At 32.4% G+C, this 24,011-nt stretch overlaps 1 protein-coding gene across 4 annotated transcripts in view; it reads right to left on the bottom strand.

Annotated features, from left to right (window-relative positions):
* The window catches only part of LOC127699323 (high affinity cAMP-specific 3',5'-cyclic phosphodiesterase 7A-like), a 106,701-nt gene that overhangs the window by 6,503 nt on the left and 76,187 nt on the right, over nucleotides 1–24,011 (bottom strand). For all 4 annotated transcript variants that reach the window (XM_052203026.1, XM_052203027.1, XM_052203028.1 and 1 more), the window contains 9 exons: nucleotides 17,295–17,437; nucleotides 16,066–16,129; nucleotides 15,283–15,378; nucleotides 11,138–11,238; nucleotides 9,249–9,380; nucleotides 8,743–8,916; nucleotides 5,273–5,338; nucleotides 4,807–4,903; nucleotides 3,879–3,959 (listed from right to left, as the gene is read on the bottom strand). In XM_052203026.1, coding sequence (XP_052058986.1) covers nucleotides 3,879–3,959; nucleotides 4,807–4,903; nucleotides 5,273–5,338; nucleotides 8,743–8,916; nucleotides 9,249–9,380; nucleotides 11,138–11,238; nucleotides 15,283–15,378; nucleotides 16,066–16,129; nucleotides 17,295–17,437 — 954 coding nt within the window. The remainder of the gene's footprint in view (nucleotides 1–3,878; nucleotides 3,960–4,806; nucleotides 4,904–5,272; nucleotides 5,339–8,742; nucleotides 8,917–9,248; nucleotides 9,381–11,137; nucleotides 11,239–15,282; nucleotides 15,379–16,065; nucleotides 16,130–17,294; nucleotides 17,438–24,011) is intronic.

The following is a 24,011-nucleotide window of genomic DNA, read 5'->3' as shown; positions in this document are numbered from 1 at the left end:
ATAATTAAAAAAAAATTAATATGGAGCTGTAGCCAACTTGTGACCCCAGCTACCCACCAATCAGGAATAAAGAAGCATTGTTTTGGTTTGATCAAACTGTTTTCGAGACCAATAAGATTTTTTCAATATATTTTACTCTGTCAGAATCTCAAGTCAAACTAGTTTACCCATAGTTAGCCATGGTGGTTAGTTAAGATACCTTAAGCATTTGTCAAACTAGTCGTTCTATTCATCACATCAGAAGTTAATTACCTGCCATAAGTAGTTCAGATGGGTTAAGAATTTTCCAAAAAGTTTCTACCAAGCAAACTGATTGAGTCATTTGTATCAAAAGATTCAAAACTGTCAGTACAAATGAAAGAACCTTCAGTTTGTATTTTCTTATAATTGTAAAGTAATTCTCAGCATGACCTTAACACAGAGACCAATGAAAAAAGTAAATGTAAAAATAAATCTCCAAATTATAGCAAAAGACAAGAACAAAAATGTACCCAAACATACATATTTAAGGTACATAATACTACAGGGAGATAACTCTTTAATAAAATGCTTCGCTGGGCGCAGCTTGATACGACCGCAGAGGTCGAACCCTGAACAGTTGGGGCAAGTATGGACACAACATTCAAGCTTGATACAGCTCTGAATTTGGATTGTGATTAAATATTTGACACAGCATAGGTTTCTGACACAGAAAGAATGTGGTCTAAGAACTTCAATTTTTTTAATTTACCTATTATGGTCCAATGTCCAAAATCAAAATACATGGTTAGAATCAGCATATCAAAGAACCTCATATATTCAATTTTTGTTGAAATCAAACAAAGTTTAATTTTGGACCCCAACTTGGACAAACTTGAAAACTGGTCCCATAATCAAAAATCTAAACACATGTTTAGATTCAGCATATCAAAGTACCAAAAGAATTCAATTTTTGTTAAAATCAAACTAAGTTTAATTTTGGACCCTTTGGACCTTAATGTAGACAAATTTAAAAAACGGGACCCTAAATTAAAAATCTAAAAACACAGTTAGATTTGGCATATCAAAGAACCCCAATAATTCAATTTTTGATGAAATCAAACAAAGTTTAATTTTGGACCCTTTTGACCTCAATATGAACCAATTTGATAGCGGGCCCACAAATAAAAAGTCTAAATACATGGTAAGATTCAGCATATCAAAGAACCCCATATATTCAATTTTTGTTGAAATCAAACAAAGATTAATTTTGGACCCCAATTTGGACCATCTTGAAAACTGGGCCAAAAATCTAAAATCTAAATACATGTTTAGATTCAGCATATCAAAGAACCCCATATATTCAATTTTTGTTGAAATCAAACAAAGTTTAATTTTGGACCCCAACTTGGACCAACTTGAAAACTGGTCCCATAATCAAAAATCTAAACACATGTTTAGATTCAGCATATCAAAGAACCCCAAAAATTCAATTTTTGTTAAAATCAAACTAAGTTTAATTTTGGACCCTTTGGACCTTAATGTAGACCAATTTGAAAAACAGGACCCAAAATTAAAAATCTAAATACACGGTTAGATTTGGCATATCAAAGATCCCCAATAATTCAATTTTTGATGAAATCAAACAAAGTTTAATTTTGGACCCTTTTGACCTCAATATGAACCAATTTGATAGCGGGCCCACAAATAAAAAATCTAAATACTTGGTAAGATTCAGCATATCAAAGAACCCCATATATTCAATTTTTGTTGAAATCAAACAAAGTTTAATTTTGGACCCCAATTTGGACCAACTTGAAAACTGGGCCAAAAATCTAAAATCTAAATACATGTTTAGATTCAGCATATCAAAGAACCCCATATATTCAATTTTTGTTGAAATCAAACAAAGTTTAATTTTGGACCCCAACTTGGACCAACTTGAAAACTGGTCCCATAATCAAAAATCTAAACACATGTTTAGATTCAGCATATCAAAGAACCCTAAGAATTCAATTTTTGTTAAAATCAAACTAAGTTTAATTTTGGACCCTTTGGACCTTAATGTAGACAAATTTAAAAAACAGGACCCAAAATTAAAAATCTAAATACACGGTTAGATTTGGCATATCAAAGAACCCCAATAATTCAATTTTTGATGAAATCAAACAAAGTTTAATTTTGGACCCTTTGGACCTCAATGTGGACCAATTTAAAAACGGGGCCCAAAATCTAAAAACTTAATACACGGTTAGATTCAGCATATTAAAGAACCCCAAGAATTCAAGAATAAAACCCCATTGAAATTGATCAAGAAATAAGCAATTTATACGAAGTATCTTCTTTTGCACAATACTGTGCAATTGAATATTTCTTGCTATTGCGCAATACTGTACAATTGACAAGTTCTTGCTATTGCGCAATATTGTGCTATTGGATATTTCTTGCTATTGCGCAATACTGTTAAATTGAAGATTTCTTGCTATTGCGCAATACTGTGCAATTGAAGATTTCTTGCTATTGTGCAATACTGTGCAATTGAAAATTTCTTGCTATTGCACAATACTTATTATATAATAATTTACACATCCTGTTTGGTGTGTATCTCCTACCATATCATTATTATTTGCTTTTAAATATAAATCAGAAATAACCAACTTAAAATGGAAAATTTTAAAAGTAAAAAAAAGGAAAAAAAGAAAAAAAAAAAAAAAAAAATCCCCCCCCCCAAATTTTTTGAACCCCCTTATGATTCATCACCCCCAAACTCAATCCCAGCCTTCCCTTTGTGGTATGGTACCTTGCAGTACAATTTCAGAGAGATCCATACACTTGAACACAAGTTATTGTCTGGAAACTAGAAAAATGCTTATTTTTGGCCCCTTTTTGGCCCCCAATTCCTAAACGTTTCGGGCAATTACCCCCAAACTCAATTCCAGCTTTCCCTTTGTGATATGGAACCTTGTAGTACAATTTCAGAAATATCCAAACACTTACACACAAGTTATTGTCATGAAACTAGAAAAATGCTTGTTTTTTGCCCCTTTTTTGGCCCCTAATTCCTAAAATTTTGAGGCAATTACCCCCAAAATCAATTACAGCCTTCCCTTTGTGATATGGAACCTTGTGGTACAATGTCAGAGAGATCCATACACTTACACACAAGTTATTGTCTGAAAGTTACAAAAATGCTTATTTTTGGCCCCTTTTTGGCCCCTAATTCCTTAACTGTTGGTACCATAACCCCCAAAATCAATCCCAACCTTCCTTTTGTGGTATTGAACCTTATGGTGAAATTTCATGGAGATCCATTCACTTAAACTAAAGTTAGAGTGCGAAAACCAATGTGTCTTCGGACGACGCCGGACGACGACGACGACGACGACGACAACGACGACGACGACGTCGACGACGACGCCAACGTCATACCAATATACGACCAAAAAATTTTTAATTTTTGCGGTCGTATAAAAATCAGCTGAACGTTTTAATCACATTCTATTGTTGAGGAAATATAAAGCTTCTCAATGATCAAAATAAGTGTTTGTCAAACTGCTATATATCCAATGATATTTTTCCGATAAAGTGTGTGGTTCAAGTTTTTTGAAATTTTTATATTTTTGTCAAAGGGTCAAAGTAAATATTTTGTCAAAATTTTATGAAAATTAAACGAGCCAAATTAATTTTAATAAAGGTGTTTGGTACCATCTTAAACTTTAAATAGTTTTAACATATTGGTTAAATTCACTAGCTTGATTTGGACTCTGTTGGACAGTTGTCGCATCGGCAATTATACTAAATCTCCTTATTTAATATACATTGTTATAACTTGTGGTATTGTAAATTCGGTTTAAATATGTTCAAATCTTCTATCAGTATTAATGCTATGACAAAAGAGAAATCCTTGTTTTATGACCTACCAGCTTGTATCTTAGCTACAGTTGTGGCATGTCTATCACAGAGAGGGGTAACTGGTATTTGTAGCTGTCTTTCATAATCACCTGTGAAAAATAAATTCATTTTTATATGAAATCTATCTTACTGATAAGATTATGGTGTAATGCCTTAATCTTAACATTTAAAATTCAGCTACCAATTATAAATTAATGCCTATCTATTCGAAATAAATAGTTATTTAATTGAACCTTAATTCGCTTTTTAAATGAGATAGATTGGTGTTGGACATGTATATAAACATATATAAATTAATGCCTATCTATGCTATACAAATCGTTATTTAATTCTATTTTAATTCGATTTTTAAATTAGATAGCTTGGTGATGGGAGTTGAAAAGGTAGCTTACCATCTGAAATTAATCAGGAATCAAATGGCTCTTCATAGCAATTTAACACAAATATATTTCATAATATGTCAACAAGAGGAAACATAGAGTTTTTATATCTCCCCTAACACTTATGTATAATATGACACAATCAGCAAAAAACAAAGGCTATATAGGATAAACATCACATGATTTTAATTGGATTTTCAAACATAAAAGCTCATATGGGTTTCAGTAATCAATTGACATCACAATACTTTAAAGTAAAAACAACTGCCACATGAGGGCAAAAGCTTCACTTTAGCCAAGTAAGGTTATGAAACCTATATATAATATTCTTTATAATAACCAAATAAAGTTTTTCTAAATTCTTAATGCTATTAAATCGTTTCTGATCAATTGGGTAAATTTTTCATAAACCACTTATCAATTAAATCTACTGATATAGAGTTGCCTGGCAAGTTTCACATCTAAAATCTTGAAACTTTGATAATTATCAGTGAATAGAGTATTGTAGTACAATGCAGAATCTATTACTAACAGTTACATTATCACATTTTGTTACCTTGTCTAAAGAATTCATCACAGACACGTTCACTCCAAAGCTTACTAACTGGCCAGTCTCGACATGGATTACATATATCTGCACATTTTAATGCAATCTGAAAACAGAAAGTCAGTTCACTTACAGCATTTACTCCATTTTGAATACAACGGAAAGTATGAACAACGAACCTTCAACAAATTATTAATGTTTTCATTTCAAGATCTTGTATTCAAAATGTCTTCATCAATTTTTTTGTGTCACAGTATAAAAATTTTATAAAAATATAAAAGAATAGCAAATACACAAACAGTCAATGATGGTTACATAAATTTCTTAATCCTGGTTTAAACAATTAAAATACAACACTGAAAGGAGTTAAACAAATTTTGTTTGAGAACAATGGCAACTTAATCATGAAAATAGTTCACACTAACTAATAATACATATGAAACAATGTTTTCCGGAAAGTTGTAGCTGTACTTACTTGTAACATAAAATGTCTTTGTTCAAAATTATTTCTAAAATCAAAGTTAGGATCATCCAAATATTTCTGAAATAAATGTCATATTCTATTCATCATTCTATTATCTATTAATGATTTATTAGTAATGATATCTTAAAAGACAATACATATACATTAAACTGAATTTGTACTTGCAATAATCAAAACGACCAGTGCCACATCTGCTTACCTTTCCAGAGCACCTGAGATCACCCCCTGTTTTTGGTGGGGTTCATGTTGCTCAGTCTTTAGTTTCTAAGTAGTTGTTGTTTTTTGCCATGGTGGTGTTTTTTTGACTTATGGTTTTTAATTGTTCTTTGGGTGTCTTCTGCCTTTTTACTTTCTTTTTTTTTTTTTTTTTCTTGATTATTGTTATATACAATGAACAGTAGCACCTAAACCAAGCCATTCATAAATCGTTAATCTGTCAAACCTGAACTATTGTAACCGCAATGAAATGATTTACAACTATTAGGTCTGGGGACACAGTTATCGTCCTTTGATTTGCGTGTCTAAAATAGAGTTCCTAGTGTGGACAGTGTATAACTTGCAATTTTTTTTCATACACCTTCCAAATTTATTTCTTGATATTTTATGCATAAAATAATTAGGGGGATGAAATTACATGTTAAAATAAAATGCTCCGCAGGGCGCAGCTTGATACGACCGCAGAGGTCAAACCCTGAACAGTTGGGGGAAGTATGGACACAACATTCAAGCTTGATACAGCTTTGGATTTGGATTGTGATTAAATATTTGACACAGCATAGGTTTCTAACACAGATTGAATGTGGTCTAAGAACTTAAAAATTTTGAATTGGACATTCACCTATTATGGTCCAATATCCAAAATCTAAATACATGGTTAGATTCAGCATATCAAAGAACCCCAAGAATTCAATTTTTGATGAAATCAAACAAAGTTTAATTTCGGACCCTTTTGACCTCAATGTGGACAAAGTTGATAACGGGGCCCAAAAATCAAAAATCTAAATACATGGTTAGATTCAGCATATCAAAGAACCCCATATATTCAATTTTTGTTGAAATCAAACAAAGTTTAATTTTGGACCCCGATTTGGACCAACTTGAAAACTGGGCCCATAATCAAAAATCTAAATACATGTTTAGATTCAGCATATCAAAGAACCCTAAGAATTCAATTTTTGTTAAAATCAAACTAAGTTTAATTTTGGACCCTTTGGACCTTAATGTAGACCAATTAGAAAACGGAACCAAAAATTAAGAATCTAAATACACGGTTAGATTCGGCATATCAAAGAACCCCAATAATTCAATTTTTGATGAAATCAAACAAAGTTTAATTTTGGACCCTTTTGACCTCAATGTGGACAAAGTTGATAACGGGGCCCAAAAATCAAAAATCTAAATACATGGTTAGATTCAGCATATCAAAGAACCCCATATATTCAATTTTTGTTGAAATCAAACAAAGTTTAATTTTGGACCCCGATTTGGACCAACTTGAAAACTGGGCCCATAATCAAAAATCTAAATACATGTTTAGATTCAGCATATCAAAGAACCCTAAGAATTCAATTTTTGTTAAAATCAAACTAAGTTTAATTTTGGACCCTTTGGACCTTAATGTAGACCAATTTGAAAACGGAACCAAAATTTAAGAATCTAAATACACAGTTAGATTCGGCATATCAAAGAACCCCAATAATTCAATTTTTGATGAAATCAAACAAAGTTTAATTTTGGACCCTTTGGACCTCAATGTGGACCAATATAAAAACGGGGCCCAAAATCCAAAAACTAAATACACGGTTATATTCAGCATATTAAAGAACCCCATGAAATCAAGAATAAAACCCCATTGAAATTGGTCAAGAAATAAGCAATTTATAGGAAGTATCTTCTTTTGCACAATCCTGTGCTATTAAATATTTCTTGCTATTGCGCAATACTGTACAATTGACAATTTCTTGCTATTGCGCAATATTGTGCTATTGGATATTTCTTGCTATTGCGCAATACTGTGCAATTGAAGATTTCTTGCTATTGCGCAATACTGTGCAATTGAAGATTTCTTGCTATTGTGCAATACTGTGCAATTGAAAATTTCTTGCTATTGCACAATACTTATTATATAATAATTTACACATCCTGTTTGGTGTGTATCTCCTACCATATCATTATTATTTGATTTTAAATATAAATCAGAAATAACCAACTTAAAATGGAAAATTTTAAAAGAAACAAAAAAGGAAAAAAAGAAAAAAAAGGAAAAAAAAATAAATCCCCCCCCAAAATTTTTTGAACCCCCATTATGATTCATCACCCCCAAACTTAATCCCAGCCTTCCCTTTGTGGTATGGTACCTTGCAGTACAATTTCAGAGAGATCCATACACTTGAACACAAGTTATTGTCTGGAAACTAGAAAAAATGTGTTTTTTGGCCCCTTTTTGGCCCCAAATTCCTAAACGTTTAGGGCAATTACCCCCAAACTCAAACCCAGCTTTCCCTTTGTGATATGGAACCTTGTAGTACAATTTCAGAAAGATCCATACACTTACACACAAGTTATTGTCATGAAACTAGAAAAATGCTTGTTTTTTGCCCCTTTTTTGGCCCCTAATTCTTAAAATTTGGAGGCAATTACCCCCAAAATCAATCCCAGCAATCCTTTAGTGATATGGAACCTTGTGGTACAATGTCAGAGAGATCCATACACTAACACACAAGTTATGTCTGGAAGTTACAAAAATGCTTATTTTTGGCCCCTTTTTGGCCCCTAATTCCTTTACTGTTATTACCATAACCCCCAAAATCAATCCCAACCTTCCTTTTGTGGTATTGAACCTTGTGGTAAAATTTCATAAAGATCCATTCACTTAAACTAAAGTTAGAGTGCGAAAACCAATGTGTCTTCGGACGACGCCGGACGACGACGACGCCGCCGGACGACGAAGACGCCAACGTCATACCAATATACGACCACAAAAATTTTTTTGCGGTCGTATAAAAATTTGGGGCATGAATTTTTAGGTCAAGTAGTGATTTGGTCCAGTTTGAAAAGGTCAAAAATTAGTATGTCTGAAGCTGCATGTTGAGCATGATATAGCCACTAACAAATATGTGTAAAAATTATATGCTTTTGTAATTTTTTCAAATAATTAAATGCATGTCATATTTTATCCTTATAAATATATATTCATTATATATGAAAAGCCATACAGTTTCCATTTTGCATAAATTTCTATCAAATATTTTTATCCAAGTAAAACATGATTTTAGATAAAGTTGTGAATGGAAACCGGAAATGTGTCAAAGAGACAACAACCCAACCAAAGAGCAGAAAACAGCCCTAGGCCACCAAATATATTTACCTCATTTGTATGGCCAAATCTGGCCCTTAATACACCTAGATATAAATAATATGAGACATGTGTTTTGGTGTGAACACCCTGTGTTGTTGTTTACCTTAAACCTAGAGAGAAATTCTTGTTGTCTAGTAATATCAGTAGCTAGTATTAATGATCTGAGTTGCCATTCTACTTGCTCCCATGTCTTTTTATCAAAATGGTTAAAAACACCGGATTGTTGAAGGAGGGCTATACAAGATCTCCAATGATGATTTTCTAGAACTGAGGTATTCTGAAAGTAAAATAGACAATTGTGGTCAAATAAAGCTATAAACATGTAAAATTAGTTGTTTTTATTTCAAAATAGAAATAAACATGTAAATACATAGACAATATGTATTCCTAAAACTTGTTTCATTTATATATCATGCTGATGTATATTCTATAATAAAACAATGTCATTTTGTTTATCTATCAACTACCAGGTTTTTTTAGGCACATAGTTATAGCCTTTGTCCATAAGTTCCTCACTACAGGCAGCAAGCATTCTCATAGTATTGGCACATTTAGCCTTCCATATTCCTTCCTTTAATCATTTCAGATTTATAATGAACAACACAGTACCTTGTAAAGGGCAGCTAAATGATTGGCTGTAGCAATCATGAAAGTTTGGTTGACCCCTGGATGATCAAGGTCATGGCTCATGGCAGCTACTAATGAAGTCATGATTTCAAATTTTGGAATGGAACCCTGTAGCTGAAATGATAAAAAAAAAATGCAATACAAGTCAGTCATTTGATTCATAGTTGAAAATTACTTTCTTTTAAAAACACATGAACATATATAATAAAAACAAAATCACTTTTCACAAAAGTAGCCATATATCAAACACAAAAGATTTCAAACAAAATTTATTGTTTGGTTGTACAATTCTGCCCCTAGTCTAATTAGTTTTCTCTGAATATGTATATTGTATAAATGATATTATATAATGAATTAATATTAATCATATATGTTTATTCTGTAACCTTATCCTCTTAAGGATAGAGGTGACATGATTAATCTTAGGTTGGTGTTAATTGTATCATTCCAATGGATTACATCATAGGTTATTATGTAACAAAAAGTGCTGACTAAATGACAATAATATTGATTTTCCTCAGAAAGTCATTTGTCCTTTATATGCAAATAAATAATCCCACAGCAATTCATCAACTGCAGTTTTTTTTAATGCTTTGATTTAAGAGATCTGCTGAACTTGCAGAGTATTGGAATTTTGGGAATGTAAATTTTATTAACTAATTCGTTTTGGTTTGTTTTATACAGAATTACGAAATAACAATATTTTCTGACTTTCTTTGAGGGCAAAAACCATTGACATTGGCAGATTGGGGAAAGAGGTAGGAGAAATCAACAAAGATCCCTTTTAAAATCTTTCAATAATTCAGAGAGTCTGGCTCTTATGAAAAAGTGCCACTTTTGAATTTACATCCTTTGCATAAAGTTTGAACTCACTAGAAACGATTGTCAATGAAATCTGAATTTGAGATCAATGAAACCTGTCAGATGCACAAGTAGTCCTTATTATAAATCAACTTACAAAATGTTTACAGTATCATTAGACCTTCACAGCCTTTAAGCAAAAACAATAACTCAATAGATGGAGAAAAAATAAGGGAAAAGGCATGAGTCCTATAGCAGATCCACATGCTATCATTTCACTGAAATCTTCATACCAAATATTAAAAACTTTACCTGAACAGTCTTTAGCATAAATATATGTAGGATTATATGTCAGAAACACATATATGTTTGAATAAAAGTAGACGATGAGGGTATATGTCAATGAGACAAGAACCCAACCATACAAAAAACGTAGATATACACAAAATATTGTTGACCTGTCATACAGAGTTATGAGGAAAAACATTTATCTGAAAAACTGATCAAGGCCATATGACACATCTTGATTACACCCACATACCAAATATTGTTGAAATGTCATGCAATATTACTGAGGAACAGAACACATCCTGAAAACTATATCGGACTACTAGAGAGCATGATGGATGGACAAAATGGTGTATACCGTCCAGCAGCAAATATTATATGCATACCAGGACAAGAAAATGTTAATGTGATTTTGGGTATGAACCCCGTTTTGTACTAGACAAACACACTGAGTTGGATTTTTATCTTGCTTGTTCTCAAGGCATCAGTTCATTGAAAGACATGTTAGCCTATCCAGACACGTTATTCTGACTTCCAAATCGTCCAGTCTTTGCTCTAACTCCACAATGAACCAAATAACTAAAATACATTTGATAAAAGATGACATTATGAAAGCTTAAGCTTTAACAGATGACATTTTGAAATCTGAACCTTTATAACCATATAGATGACAAGATTATATAAAGTTATAGGTTTCCAGGTAACCAATAGAAAGTGGATGATCAGACTGTTAAGCCATAATATCACTATAATTAGGCTTTTTTTTATTGCAACAAGCTCACCATTTTCTCCTGAAGATAACAATGCATAGCTTGTGTGACGTCTGCAGCATGAACAGCATTATGGTATGGATTCGTACTATGGTAACCATCTTCTATTAATGCTGAAAAATATAAATTCTCATAAATGCTGCATTCATTGTGTTTTTGTACAAAGAAATATACAAACTGATTTTTTTTAACCAAACTGAAAAGCTTTTTGCACATTTTGTCATTGAAAATTTTCAAGGTAAATAAAGCTTTAAAAATAGTCAAGTTTTCATGAAACTATTTATCTAAAATTCAATAGACTATTTTCATATTACCGACTTTTGACTTAAGGAGTATATAATTTTTCGATAGGTTACCTACATTGTGGTAGGACATTCTGGTACTCAGGTCAAATAAGAGCAATTAAAAGAAATAAAATCTAGCTTTTAATTGGTGCAATTTGAGAAAAAAAATCAACAGTTTTCCAATGATTTTGTTATGTATAGAAAACATTAATTAGTTATTTTTTCCCCAAAAATTGCACCAATTATAAGCTTGATTTTATTTCGTTTACTTGCTCTCAATTAACAAATACCAGAATGTCCTACAACAGAGAAGGTAACCTGTTGAAAAATTATATATTAGGGAGTCAAAAGATGGTAGCAAGAAAAAAGTCTATTGTGATAGTCCAAAATGCTTTGACGTAAAAATATTACACAGAACTTACGAAATGAAACCTTATGCAAAACTTTACAGTAGTTATAAAAATATAAAATGTTGATAACCTTGACTAAAACATTACAGAGCCTCTTAAACTATATATAAAAGGACAACTTAAGTGATGAAATACAATGTATATATCACAATGGGTATCAGAGATAATAGTCTGAACCCAAAACTTTATAGAAGTCGTTCAAGCATAACATGTTGACTAAACTTTTCCAATTGTAGTGGAAATAAGTCAATTATAAGAGGATTGTATTGGGGATAATCTTGATCACTGAACTACCAATGCAGGTTTCTGGTAGAATGGACTTAAAAGGCAGAATGGACCAATAGGCAGAATGGACTTAAAAGGCAGAAAGGACTGAAAAGGCAGAATGGACTTAAAATGGCAGAATGGACTTAATAGGCAGAATGGACTTAATAGGTAGAATGGACTTAAAAGGCAGAATGGACTTAATAGGCAGAATGGACTTAAAAGGCAGAATGGACTTAATAGGCAGAATGGACTTAAAAGGCAGAAAGGACTGAAAAGGCAGAATGGACTTAAAATGGCAGAATGGACTTAATAGGTAGAATGGACTTAAAAGGCAGAATGGACTTGATAGGTAGAATGGACTTAATAGGCAATTGGACTTAAAAGGCAGAATGAACTAATAGGCAGAATGTACTTCAAAAGCAGAATGGACTTAAAAGGCAGAATGGACTTCAAAAGCAGAATGGACTTAAAAGGCAGAATGGACTTAATAGGCAGAGATGGATTTAAAAGCCGGGAATGGACTTGATAGGCAGAATGGACTTAAAAGGCATAATGGACTTAATAGGCAGAGGGACTTAACAGGCAGAATGGACTTAATAGGCAGAGGGACTTAATAGGCAGAATGGACTTAATAGGCAGAGGGACTTGAATCATATATTCCTTTCAAAATTGTGTTCAATAAATCATCAGGATGTCAATAATATGAGCCATGAAAACTGTTGATTATTTGAGATACAGTTTGATTAGATAAATAGAACTAATGATTTGGTTTCCAGTGTTGCGTCATGTTAATCTAATTGAATAGCACTATTGTTGTACTTTTATACTTGTTAAGTCAATCACAATCAATGCGTCAGAAGCACTAGTTACAGCTAGTTCTGTACAAAATGTGTTAAAAGAAATTAAATTATTTGTATCACTTTTATCTGAAATCGCTAATCTATTAAACCTTCATAAACAGGAACATACTTAACTTGGTAAGCAAAGAGAAAGAAATTCTTTTTATTACTCTTTCATGTATTTTTCAGCCAAAAAATATTAACACATTTTTCAATGAGTGTTAAATCGTGAATGGCAGATTGGTTGTTCACCAAATCCACTGTGTAGGGATTTGTATGACCTTGTCTTTTGAAGTTTGATAAAAGGTTACTCCTAGTGCAAATTGATATATTTAAGCATTTTGACAACTTGTTCAGCATATATACCTGAGACAACTGGAGTCTTATAGTAATCAAGTAGTTATAACCACATCTCCTTATCTTTATACTACTGTCAGGAATAACAGTTTCTTTATATTGGGAAGTTTCAATAATGAATCTATTTACAGAGGACTACCCTATAATAGTTTGGTGAAATTGGACATATCAATTGACATTTAACTCTGTGCCTATTCTAAAATACGGTGACCTTAACCTTTAACCCTGTGCCCTTAAAAGCAAATCATAGATCATCATCCCTCTCTTAGGAGCATAATCCCCCTAAATATGATGAATCAAAATAATCTGGATACCAGTTTCTTCAAAATTTTGGTTTAACAATACCTGCTGTAAGTATCATTTTCACCTAAGACCTAAAATCTGAAGATGTTTGTATGCATGTTTGCTCTGTATAAACCTCCTTTCTAAGGATAACCATCATGAGTTATGGTGTACAGAAGGACATTTAGCACACTATCGGCTCATATTTATGTCAGCATTTGCCTACTAAGTTCCAGAGCCTGGCCATGATGGTTAAGGTTCATGACAAGGTACAGACAAACATGTCTGCCCCCAAACCACAAAACCCACTCTGCGCACAGACATACCTGTGCACCAAGAAAAGACCTATCATTGGACCCATACACATAAAAGTCACATGCACTGTGTGCTCTGTGTATTCCTTTCACAAATAAGCATATTTCACCAAGTTGATTAAAGCCAGTATTGCATAACATTAATTTTCAATATGTTATGAGACAGCCATGTAGTCACAAGTTTATTAAGTTCTTTTATCAGAAAGTTATATATTTTCTTTTTTCATATAACACTGGCCATTTCAAGGATTATCTTTAAATTTGTCAGATCATTCTATAGAAAAAATGTTAACAAGTACAATTTTTTTTAATTGGAGCAGCTCCCATTATACAATCAGACTTTAAGCATTTTATCAGGCTTTTATAGAATTTCAAAGAGACATGTATGCTTGAAAGCAGGAGATTGTACTGAACATCTGAACACCATCCATTCATATAAGAGTTTATCTTTCCCCCCAAAGGATTGCAATGGAATCAGAACAAAAGACATATATTTTGTCACATCTGTGGAGTATAAATGTTTCCAGATCTTCAATTTTGGATGAGTATGATATGTTGACATTAGACTAAGTCACCTGTACATCAACAAAGTCTTCCTTCCCTAAATAACTTTATACAGACAACTATGACATCAATGTTGACAAACATATTTTCTATGATGACTCTTCAATACCATCAGATGTTGCCATATGTTAATGTGTCTTTCCAAAGTCAGGAACCTAATCAGTATATATGTCTTTAGTTATATTTTATGTGTGTGTTTTTCCTTCATAAAAACTGATGTTAAAACTGTTAATTCAGAAAATTTTTGCAATAATTTTCTTTGTAGGATTTGCAAAAATAAAAATTTGCAATTTCAATTTGGAAAGCATTATATATACAAAATGTATTTGTATGCAGCATTTCCTGAAATCATAAAAAATAATTTCGCATTTTTGCCAATATTTCTACAATCTAAATAATAACTTTTCAGTAAAAATTTCTGAATTTACAGTTACAAGATCTTCGTAGTCTCTGTTTATGTATTCACAAATGATCTAGACTTGAATGCAGTTTAGAGCTTGATATGTTGTACAGCAATATGTCTACTGTTGAAGACTTTCTGTTGACCTCTAGATGTCTTTTTTTTTGTATTGGCGATTTGCTGTCTCATTGACAAATTACAACCATCTTCATTAATTTTTACCTTCAATGCCAAATACAGTCAAACCTGCTTAAAGAGACCACCTGTATTACTATTAAGCAAAAAAAGTGTTATAAGACCATAAATTTTAGGTCCCTATGTAGTGCATTTCATACAGATTGAACCTGTATTTTATGAGACCACTTTTTTGCTCTCCCTTAAATGGTTGGTCTCTTAAAACAGGTTTCATTATATAAGACTATTCCTGTAGTAGTACTTACAGAAAACCTGAAACACTTTCATGATGTCTAAGCTGAATGTATTTATGAGATCATATTGTCGGAAAATATTAAGGGCGATGTGAAGTAATGGTCTACCTGCAACAGAAATAGCCATATAACTAATAATTGTTTCTACCAAGGTACATTTAACAAACACTATTTGATCTTAAATTACTAAATATCAACATTAAGGAGTGTTGCACCTATTACTCTGACTGAAGCAATTACCCAACTAGATATTCTTGTGTTTTATATCTAAAAGATTAACATCCAAATCTTTGTTTAGCCATACATCAACATATATACTAATGAAATTAAACAAAACCTAGATTGGATAGAAGAATGAATCTGAGAGACAACCTATTCATATTGTTCTGATGGCTATAATGACACGTAAACCAGTAGATATTGCTTATATTAGCATATGTAAAAAGTGTTTAATTCTTATGACCCAGTTAAATTTAATGTTATCTATAATAAATCATATATACGTTTTTTTTGGTCATCCAAGCTGTTAAAGGTCATTTCCTTTTGGGCAGATATAAATCATGTTTTAATGTAGCTGATATTGCATATTGCAAAAAAAAACAAGAGTGAAAATGTTAAAACTTACAACTCTATCCTATATCTGGTTAGTTACTGCATATGACTATATTAGAACATTTTAACTTTAGTGATGTTTTATCAACTATAACTACTTATTTTTTTCGATAGATCTTTAGGAAACAACATTAAAATTAAATTCACCACATGTAAATGTTGCCAAATGACAAACAAACTTACCACAGGTTAAAAGATCCAGGCTGAAAATGTCAAAATTCCAATTGCCCACATTGGAAAGGAGACACTACAACAAAATACAGAAAATTAGAAGAAAATCTATCTATAATATACTGTCTTCAAATCTTCCTTAAAGTACACCAGTAATATTTGATTCTAATGCAATTATTTTGTATCAATGGTTCTGATTGGATGACAGTAAGCGTAAAATTCTCTATCTCCTTGTCTGTAACTAAGGAAGCCGACATTTTGAATTGCGGAATGTATTGACATGTAATTTCTACAATAAAAAGCCAAAAACTCACATGTTGCACCTAGAAATTTTCTTTTTATCAAATTTTATTACATTCTGAAGCGGTAAAGAAGCCAGAAAACACCTGGTGTTTACGTTTGACGCTGAAGCATACCTATGACGTCACCTAGTTTAGGGGCCAAAGAAGATAACATCTTTTCGCGGAATTTTCTTTAATGAAAATTTTACACTGAAATAATGATTAAAATTGAATTATGTACTTGTTTTGCATTAGAATAGAGATAACTGTATTGTATTTGAAGCTTTGCGGACGTCCATCGGTAGTTTTACTGTCGCAAATACCAGTTTACCTGTCTCCGCTACGCATCGCCAGGTAAACTAAATTTGCGACAGTAAAACTACCGATGGACGTCCGCAAAGCTTCAAATACAATAATCTCTTAATTGTTCTCTATGTAAAGGTACTATAGATACTAGAATTGTTTTCCTGAATAACGGTTATTGCCTAAAAGAGGCAGGTTTTGAATGTTTTTACCCTGGAAAAAACTTTTATTGAGAAGAGGTTGTTTTGTAAAAGTACTGTTTTCATGTATTTATATAACATATATATTTCAGACATTGCAAAAAGTGCACTTTCCATACAAGTTCAAACTGTTATTTACTAGTGTGTATTTCATCAACAATTCAAGAATATATATACCATGTTAACAGAGAGTAATAGAGCTTTCATGTAATATTGCGGAACAAATCAACTATTCATCCTTAAACAAACCTCTCAGCTATCAATCTCAACTTAAACATTCATTTGGTGTAGTCATACAGCTTTGCTTAGAACTTTGGCTCTATTTCTTGGAATAAGTTCTGTGGTTTCTCTAATAAACAATCTGTTACATAAAATCATTTCCAAATTTACAATTTCAAATCATTCATTATTACGGTTTCTTTGTTAATGATTTGGTCTAACTAATACGTGTTTTTACCTCAGCCTGTCGTTGATATTGGGTATCTAATAATGAGACATGTTGATGAGACAGACTTGCCACAGGCCGTCGTCGCTGCCGTCGTTTGTGAAGACTAAGGAAACGTGATGGCCACTGTCTTTTATTATCTCTAGAAGACAATTCTGTAAAATAAAAAGTTTTTTAATACAACATTTTTATATTCTTGTTTATCTAAATAAATAAAAGAACAGAGTTCCAATGTCCCCCGCATTGTACATCTTTTATCTATCAAAGGGCAATAACTAAAAAAAAACACTTTTTTTTTGTTCTTTAAAACAATTTATAAATATCTTAGAGAAATTAAGCAAATGAGCAAATGCAATGCCAATTCCATTATAATTAATTTTTCCAAGGGGCATAACTAGTTAAAAATATTTGATCAGCACTTATATTTTCGAAAGTGTCAAAGACATTGCTGATATAAACCTCTGATAAAAGTTTCATAAAAGTCTGGCAAGAATTGTACACATGAGAGCGCTAACAATGCAATTTTCCATATAATCAATGTTTCCAAGGGACATAACTCTTTTAAAATTGATTGATCGGCACTGATTTTCGAAATTGTTAAAGACATTGCTGATATTAACCTATGATATAAGTTTCATAAAATTCTAACAAGAATTGTACACATGAGAGCGCTAACAATGCAATTTTCTATATAATCAATATTTCCAAGGGGCATAAAAAAATTATCTGCACTGATTTTCGAACTCGTCTAAGACATTGCTGATATAAACCTTTGATATAAGTTTCATAAAAATCTTGCAAGAATTGTACATATGAGAGCGCTAATGATGCAATTTTCCATATAATTAATGTTTGTAAGTGGCATAACTCTTTTAAAAATAATTGATCGGCACTGATTTTCCAATTCGTCCAAGACATTGCTGATATAAACCTATGCTATAAGTTTCATAAAAATCTGACAAGAACTGTACATGAGAGAGTGCTAACAAGACCGGACGGACGGACACAGACAGACGGATGGACTGACGCCTGGTATTTCAATGTCCCCTGCAATGCGTTCGCGGGGGACAAAAACAAGATATTATGATTGATAATTTTGCTAGATTTGGTTTAGGCCAGCTCAGTCAATCAGCAAACTAACTAACTGACAACAAGACAGTAAGGAAACAAAAAATACAACTGTATAATCATGAATTTCACTCATCCTTTTAAAACAATTTTCCACCAAAGACCTAACGTAATACACAATGCACTGTGCCATAAGACCATGACGCCTGGAAGCTATGTTTAAGATGATGTGATTGACCAGTAGTAATAGCTCTATTGTATTTAAAACCGTGGTGTACAGAAAACTGTGGAATACTTTCTCAGAAAACTGCTTTGGTTGAATAAAACAGAATGAAGTCAATTTGTCTTTACCATTCAATATCATTCTGTCTCCTGAGGGCGAACATTTTGTTGACAAGTTAATTACAGTAAGGAAGAGTAAAAAAGGTTAGTTCTGTAACAGTTATCCTAACAATAAACTAATCAGACTTGTTTGTACCAAGTCAATTGATGTTTAATTTCATTGTACAGATATATTTCTTGGTGCCATAATTTTCCCCGTGTCTGGCCATTTTGAAAACATTCAATATATGGTGAATAGAATTTGCAGTATGACAGTGATTTTATCAAGACTGCGTCAGTTACCATACCAGATTGATTTTTCCATACATCATTATCCTGAGTGACAACTTCTTTCATTAGATCTTACATTCTATGATTTGACGTACTCAGATATAAATTCTTCGACTGGGGGTTTGTGCAGCTTATTGAAATTTATTTCTTCACAAATCGGAATTCAATAAACGTCAATTCAGACTCTAATGTACAAACATTTCCTATTTTAATTAATGATACAGGATGAATCAACAGCTCTGAATAAATAGAACCTGATTTAGTAGGTGCAATTAAGTGATCATTGATGCTTGCAGAAAAAGAGGTGAAAATCTCATATTCTCGTGGAAAATATTAGTCATAAAGCTTTAAACTATTAATGCATCAGCTAATTATAATAAGGTTATGTTCTTAATTAAAAAGAGTTTTTAAATAGATAAAATAGAGCACCAAAGAGCTTGCACTGCCCACCTGGTATCACTTTATTCTGACTGCTATAATGTACATCACTGACATAGATCAGTCTGTATTGGTCAATGTATTTATCTATCATGAAGTTATCTTCATAATTTCTATAGAAAATAATGAAGTCGTGGTTCATGTGGTTTGCTTTAAATTAATGGCTGGTTTTACTTTTTTACCAAAATGAGGTACATGTATTGCAGCAATTTTCACAGTTAAAAAATGATGGTTGTGAGACAAAAAATGTCTCAAGACCATCATTTTTTAACTGTGAAAATTGCTGCAATGTATGTTGTAAAGGAATTAAAATCATTGCTTGAGCAGATAACAAAGCAAAACTTTTATGGATCAATTTGGTCTAATTTGTTTTTTTTTACATATCCATGGCTGTTCATAATGAAACAACTAATTAAAAGCTTAACATTCAAATTTTTATTTTACAGGATAATGACTCAGGGGACAGGGCCTCATATACTGCATGCATTTGAGATACATAGATGCTAATACAAATGTACATCAAACATGAATAGTGTTATATAAGTACTTATTATAAAATGAACCTATTAAAAAAAGCTCAGAGTTGACAGCACCTTGATGATGACAATGACAGTTCAGAATAAAATGCTTCGCTGGGGCGCAGCTTGATACGACCGCAGAGGTCGAACCCTGAACAGTTGGGGCAAGTATGGACACAACATTCAAGCTTGATACAGCTCTGAATTTGGATTGTTATTAAATATTTGACACAGCATAGGTTTCTGACACAGAAAGAATGTGGTCTAAGAACTTGAACTTTTTTTAATTTACCTATTATGGTCCAATGTCCAAAATCAAAATACATGGTTAGATTCAGCATATCAAAGAACCCCATATATTCAATTTTTACTAAAATCAAACAAAGTTTAATTTTGGACCCCAACTTTGACAAACCTGAAAACTGGGCCCATAATCAAAAATTTAAACACGTGTTTAGATTCAGCATATCAAAGAACCCCAAGAATTCAATTTTTGCTAAAATCAAACTAAGTTTAATTTTGGACCCTTTGGACCTTAATGTAGACCAATTTAAAAAACGGGACTTAAAATTAAAAATCTAAATACACGGTTAGATTTGGAATATCAAAGAACCCCAATAATTCAATTTTTGATGAAATCAAACAAAGTTTAATGTTGGACCCTTTTGACCTCAATATGAACCAATTTGATAGCGGGGCCCACAAATAAAAAATCTAAATTCATGGTTAGATTCAGCATATCAAAGAACCCCATATATTCAATTTTTGTTGAAATCATAAAAAGTTTAATTTTGGACCCCAACTTGGACCAACTTGAAAACTGGGCCCATAATCAAAAATCTAAACACATGTTTAGATTCAGCATATCAAAGAACCCCAAGAATTCAATTTTTGTTAAAATCAAACTAAGTTTAATTTTGGACCCTTTGGACCTCAATGAAGACCAATTTAAAAAACGGGACCCAAATTAAAAATCTAAAAACACTGTTAGATTTGGCATATCAAAGAACCCCAATAATTCAATTTTTGATGAAATTAAACAAAGTTTAATTTTGGACCCTTTTGACCTCAATATGAACCAATTTGATAGCGGGGCCCACAAATAAAAAATCTAAATACATGGTTAGATTCAGCATATCAAAGAACCTCATATATTCAATTTTTGTTGAAATCAAACAAAGTTTAATTTTGGACCCCAATTTGGACCAACTTGAAAACTGGGCCCATAATCAAAAATCTAAATACATGTTTACATTCAGCATATCAAAGAACCCCATATATTAAATATTTGTTGAAATCAAACAAAGTTTAAATACTGGACCCTATCTTGGACCAACTTGAAAACTGGGCCCATAATCAAAAATCTAAACGCATGTTTAGATTCAGCATATCAAAGAACCCCAAGAATTCAATTTTTGTTAAAATCAAACTAAGTTTAATTTTGGACCCTTTGGACCTTAATGTAGACCAATTTAAAAAAACAGGACCCAAAATTAAAAATCTAAATACACGGTTAGATTTGGCATATCAAATAACCCCAATAATTCAATTTTTGATGAAATCAAACAAAGTTTAATTTTGGACCCTTTAGACCTCAATAATAACCAATTTGATAACGGGTTCCACAAATAATAAAATGCTCCGCTGGGGCGCAGCTTGATACGACCGCAGAGGTCGAACCCTGAACAGTTGGGGCAAGTATGGACACAACATTCAAGCTTGATACAGCACTGAATTTGGATTGTAATTAAATATTTGACACAGCATAGGTTTCTGACACAGAATGAATGTGGTCTAAGAACTTAAAAAAATTTAATTTATCTATTCAAACCATATCATTATTATTTGCTTTTATATATAAATCAGAAATAACCAATTTAAAATGGAAAATTTTAAAGAAAAAAAAGGGAAAAAAAATCCCCCCCCCCAAAATTTTTTGAACCCCCTTATGATTCATCACCCCCAAACTCAATCCCAGCCTTCCCTTAGTGGTATGGTACCTTGCAGTACTGTACATGTGATGGACTGTGAAACTAAGATCAGGAGTTTGGGAAAGTTTGGTCAGGAGATTAGGACTCAGATCAGGAGGTTTTTAATCGACATAAATTCTGTCGTAAATGTAACCATGTGCTGTAGAAATTGTCTGTTAAAGTGTGTTTTCTTCAACTTTCCATCCGAATGTATTATGTTTATAGTACCCTTGTACTTATAAATTTTCTCTATCTTTTTGAACTTTCAACTTGTTCAATCTAACATTCTTCTTTTTTAGTATGTTCTTTAAATTTTTTAGGTCATATCTTTTTTACCATTATTCATTGCAATCAGATCATTTGCTTATCAATCTGCAAGTAGATCTTTTATTTTTAACTTTATGCAAGTAGTTTTTTTTTTTTTTTATCTTTATATGCAAGTAGTTTTTAATGCATGATATGTAACACATTAAATTAAAAGTTATGGGTCATAGTTATTATATAAATTTCAATTTAAGCCTTGAAAGGAAGTATAAAACCCTCAAATAATTTTCAAATTATTATTTTTTTATTTGTCCTAAGACATTTAAAATCATTTAAATACCATCCTTTTATGATTATTTGTTCAATTTATATTTTATTTGTATTCTTTTAAAAATTTACATTATTTAAAGAAAAGTAACTTAAAACAGGATAAATCAAGGGAAGTAACCCAACATTCATTTTAAATTTACATACACAAAAAAGTGTTATTACACAACGGCAGTTAGCCCGAGGTAAAAAACGTTGATTTACCAGTATGTTTGACACCCAAGGTGACAAGTGAAGCCATATAATTATGCATGTTAATTGATTTACAGGTAAAATATAACTTCAGGTAATGTCAGTTACACCAGATATGTTGGGCTGAAATTTTTCATTCATGAAATATTCCATACACAGGATTTGTTTGTCTTCAACGGGAGGTCGGGAGGAGACCCCTGAAAACGGGATTATTGTACTCCCGTCGGGAGGTTCACATGTACAATTTCAGAGAGATCCATACACTTGAACACAAGTTATTGTCTGGAAACTAGAAAAATGCTTGTTTTTTGGCCCCTTTTTGGCCCCAAATTCCTAAACATTTAGGGCAATTACCCCCAAACTCAAACCCAGCTTTCCCTTTGTGATATGGAACCTTGCAGTACAATTTCATACCGATCCATAGACTTACACACAAGTTATTGTCATGAAACTAGAAAAATGCTTGTTTTTTTGCCCCTTTATGTCCCCTAATTCCTCAAATTTCTAGGGAATTACCCCCAAAATCAATCCCAGCCTTCCCTTTGTGGTATGGTACCTTGCAGTACAATTTCAGAGAGATCCTTACACTTGAACACAAGTTATTGTCTGGAAACTAGAAAAATGCTTATTTTTGGTCCCTTTTTGGCCCCTTATTCCTAAATATGAGGGCAATTACCCCCAAAATCAATTCCAGCTTTCCCTTTGTGATATGGAACCTTGTAGTACAATTTCATTAAGATCCATACACTTACACACAAGTTATTGTCATGAAACTAGAAAAATGCTTGTTTTTTTGCCCCTTTTTGGCCCCTAATTCCTAAAATTTGGAGGCAATTACCCCCAAAATCAATCCCAGCGTTCCCTTTGTGATATGGAACCTTGTGATACAATGTCAGAGAGATCCATAGACTTACACACAAGTTATTGTCATGAAACTAGAAAAATGCTTGTTTTTTTGCCCCTTTTTGGCCCCTAATTCCTAAAATTTGGAGGCAATTACCCCCAAAATCAATCCCAGCATTCCCTTTGTGATATGGAACCTTGTGGTACAATGTCAGAGAGATCCATACACTAATACACAAGTTATGTCTGGAAGTTACAAAAATGCTTATTTTTGGCCCCTTTTTGGCCCCTAATTCCTTAACTATTGGTACCATAACCCCCAAAATCAATCCCCACCTTCCTTTTGTGGTATTGAACCTTATGGTAAAATTTCATTGAGATCCATTCACTTAAACTAAAGTTAGAGTGCGAAAACTAATGTGTATTCGGACGACGACGCCGGACGACGACGACGACGACGCCAACGTCATACCAATATACGACCACAAAAATTTTTT

Source organism: Mytilus californianus, unplaced genomic scaffold (genome assembly GCF_021869535.1).
Source record: "Mytilus californianus isolate M0D057914Y unplaced genomic scaffold, xbMytCali1.0.p SCAF_1, whole genome shotgun sequence".
Lineage (NCBI taxonomy): Eukaryota > Metazoa > Mollusca > Bivalvia > Mytilida > Mytilidae > Mytilus > Mytilus californianus.
This window is presented reverse-complemented; position numbering and strand designations above follow the sequence as displayed.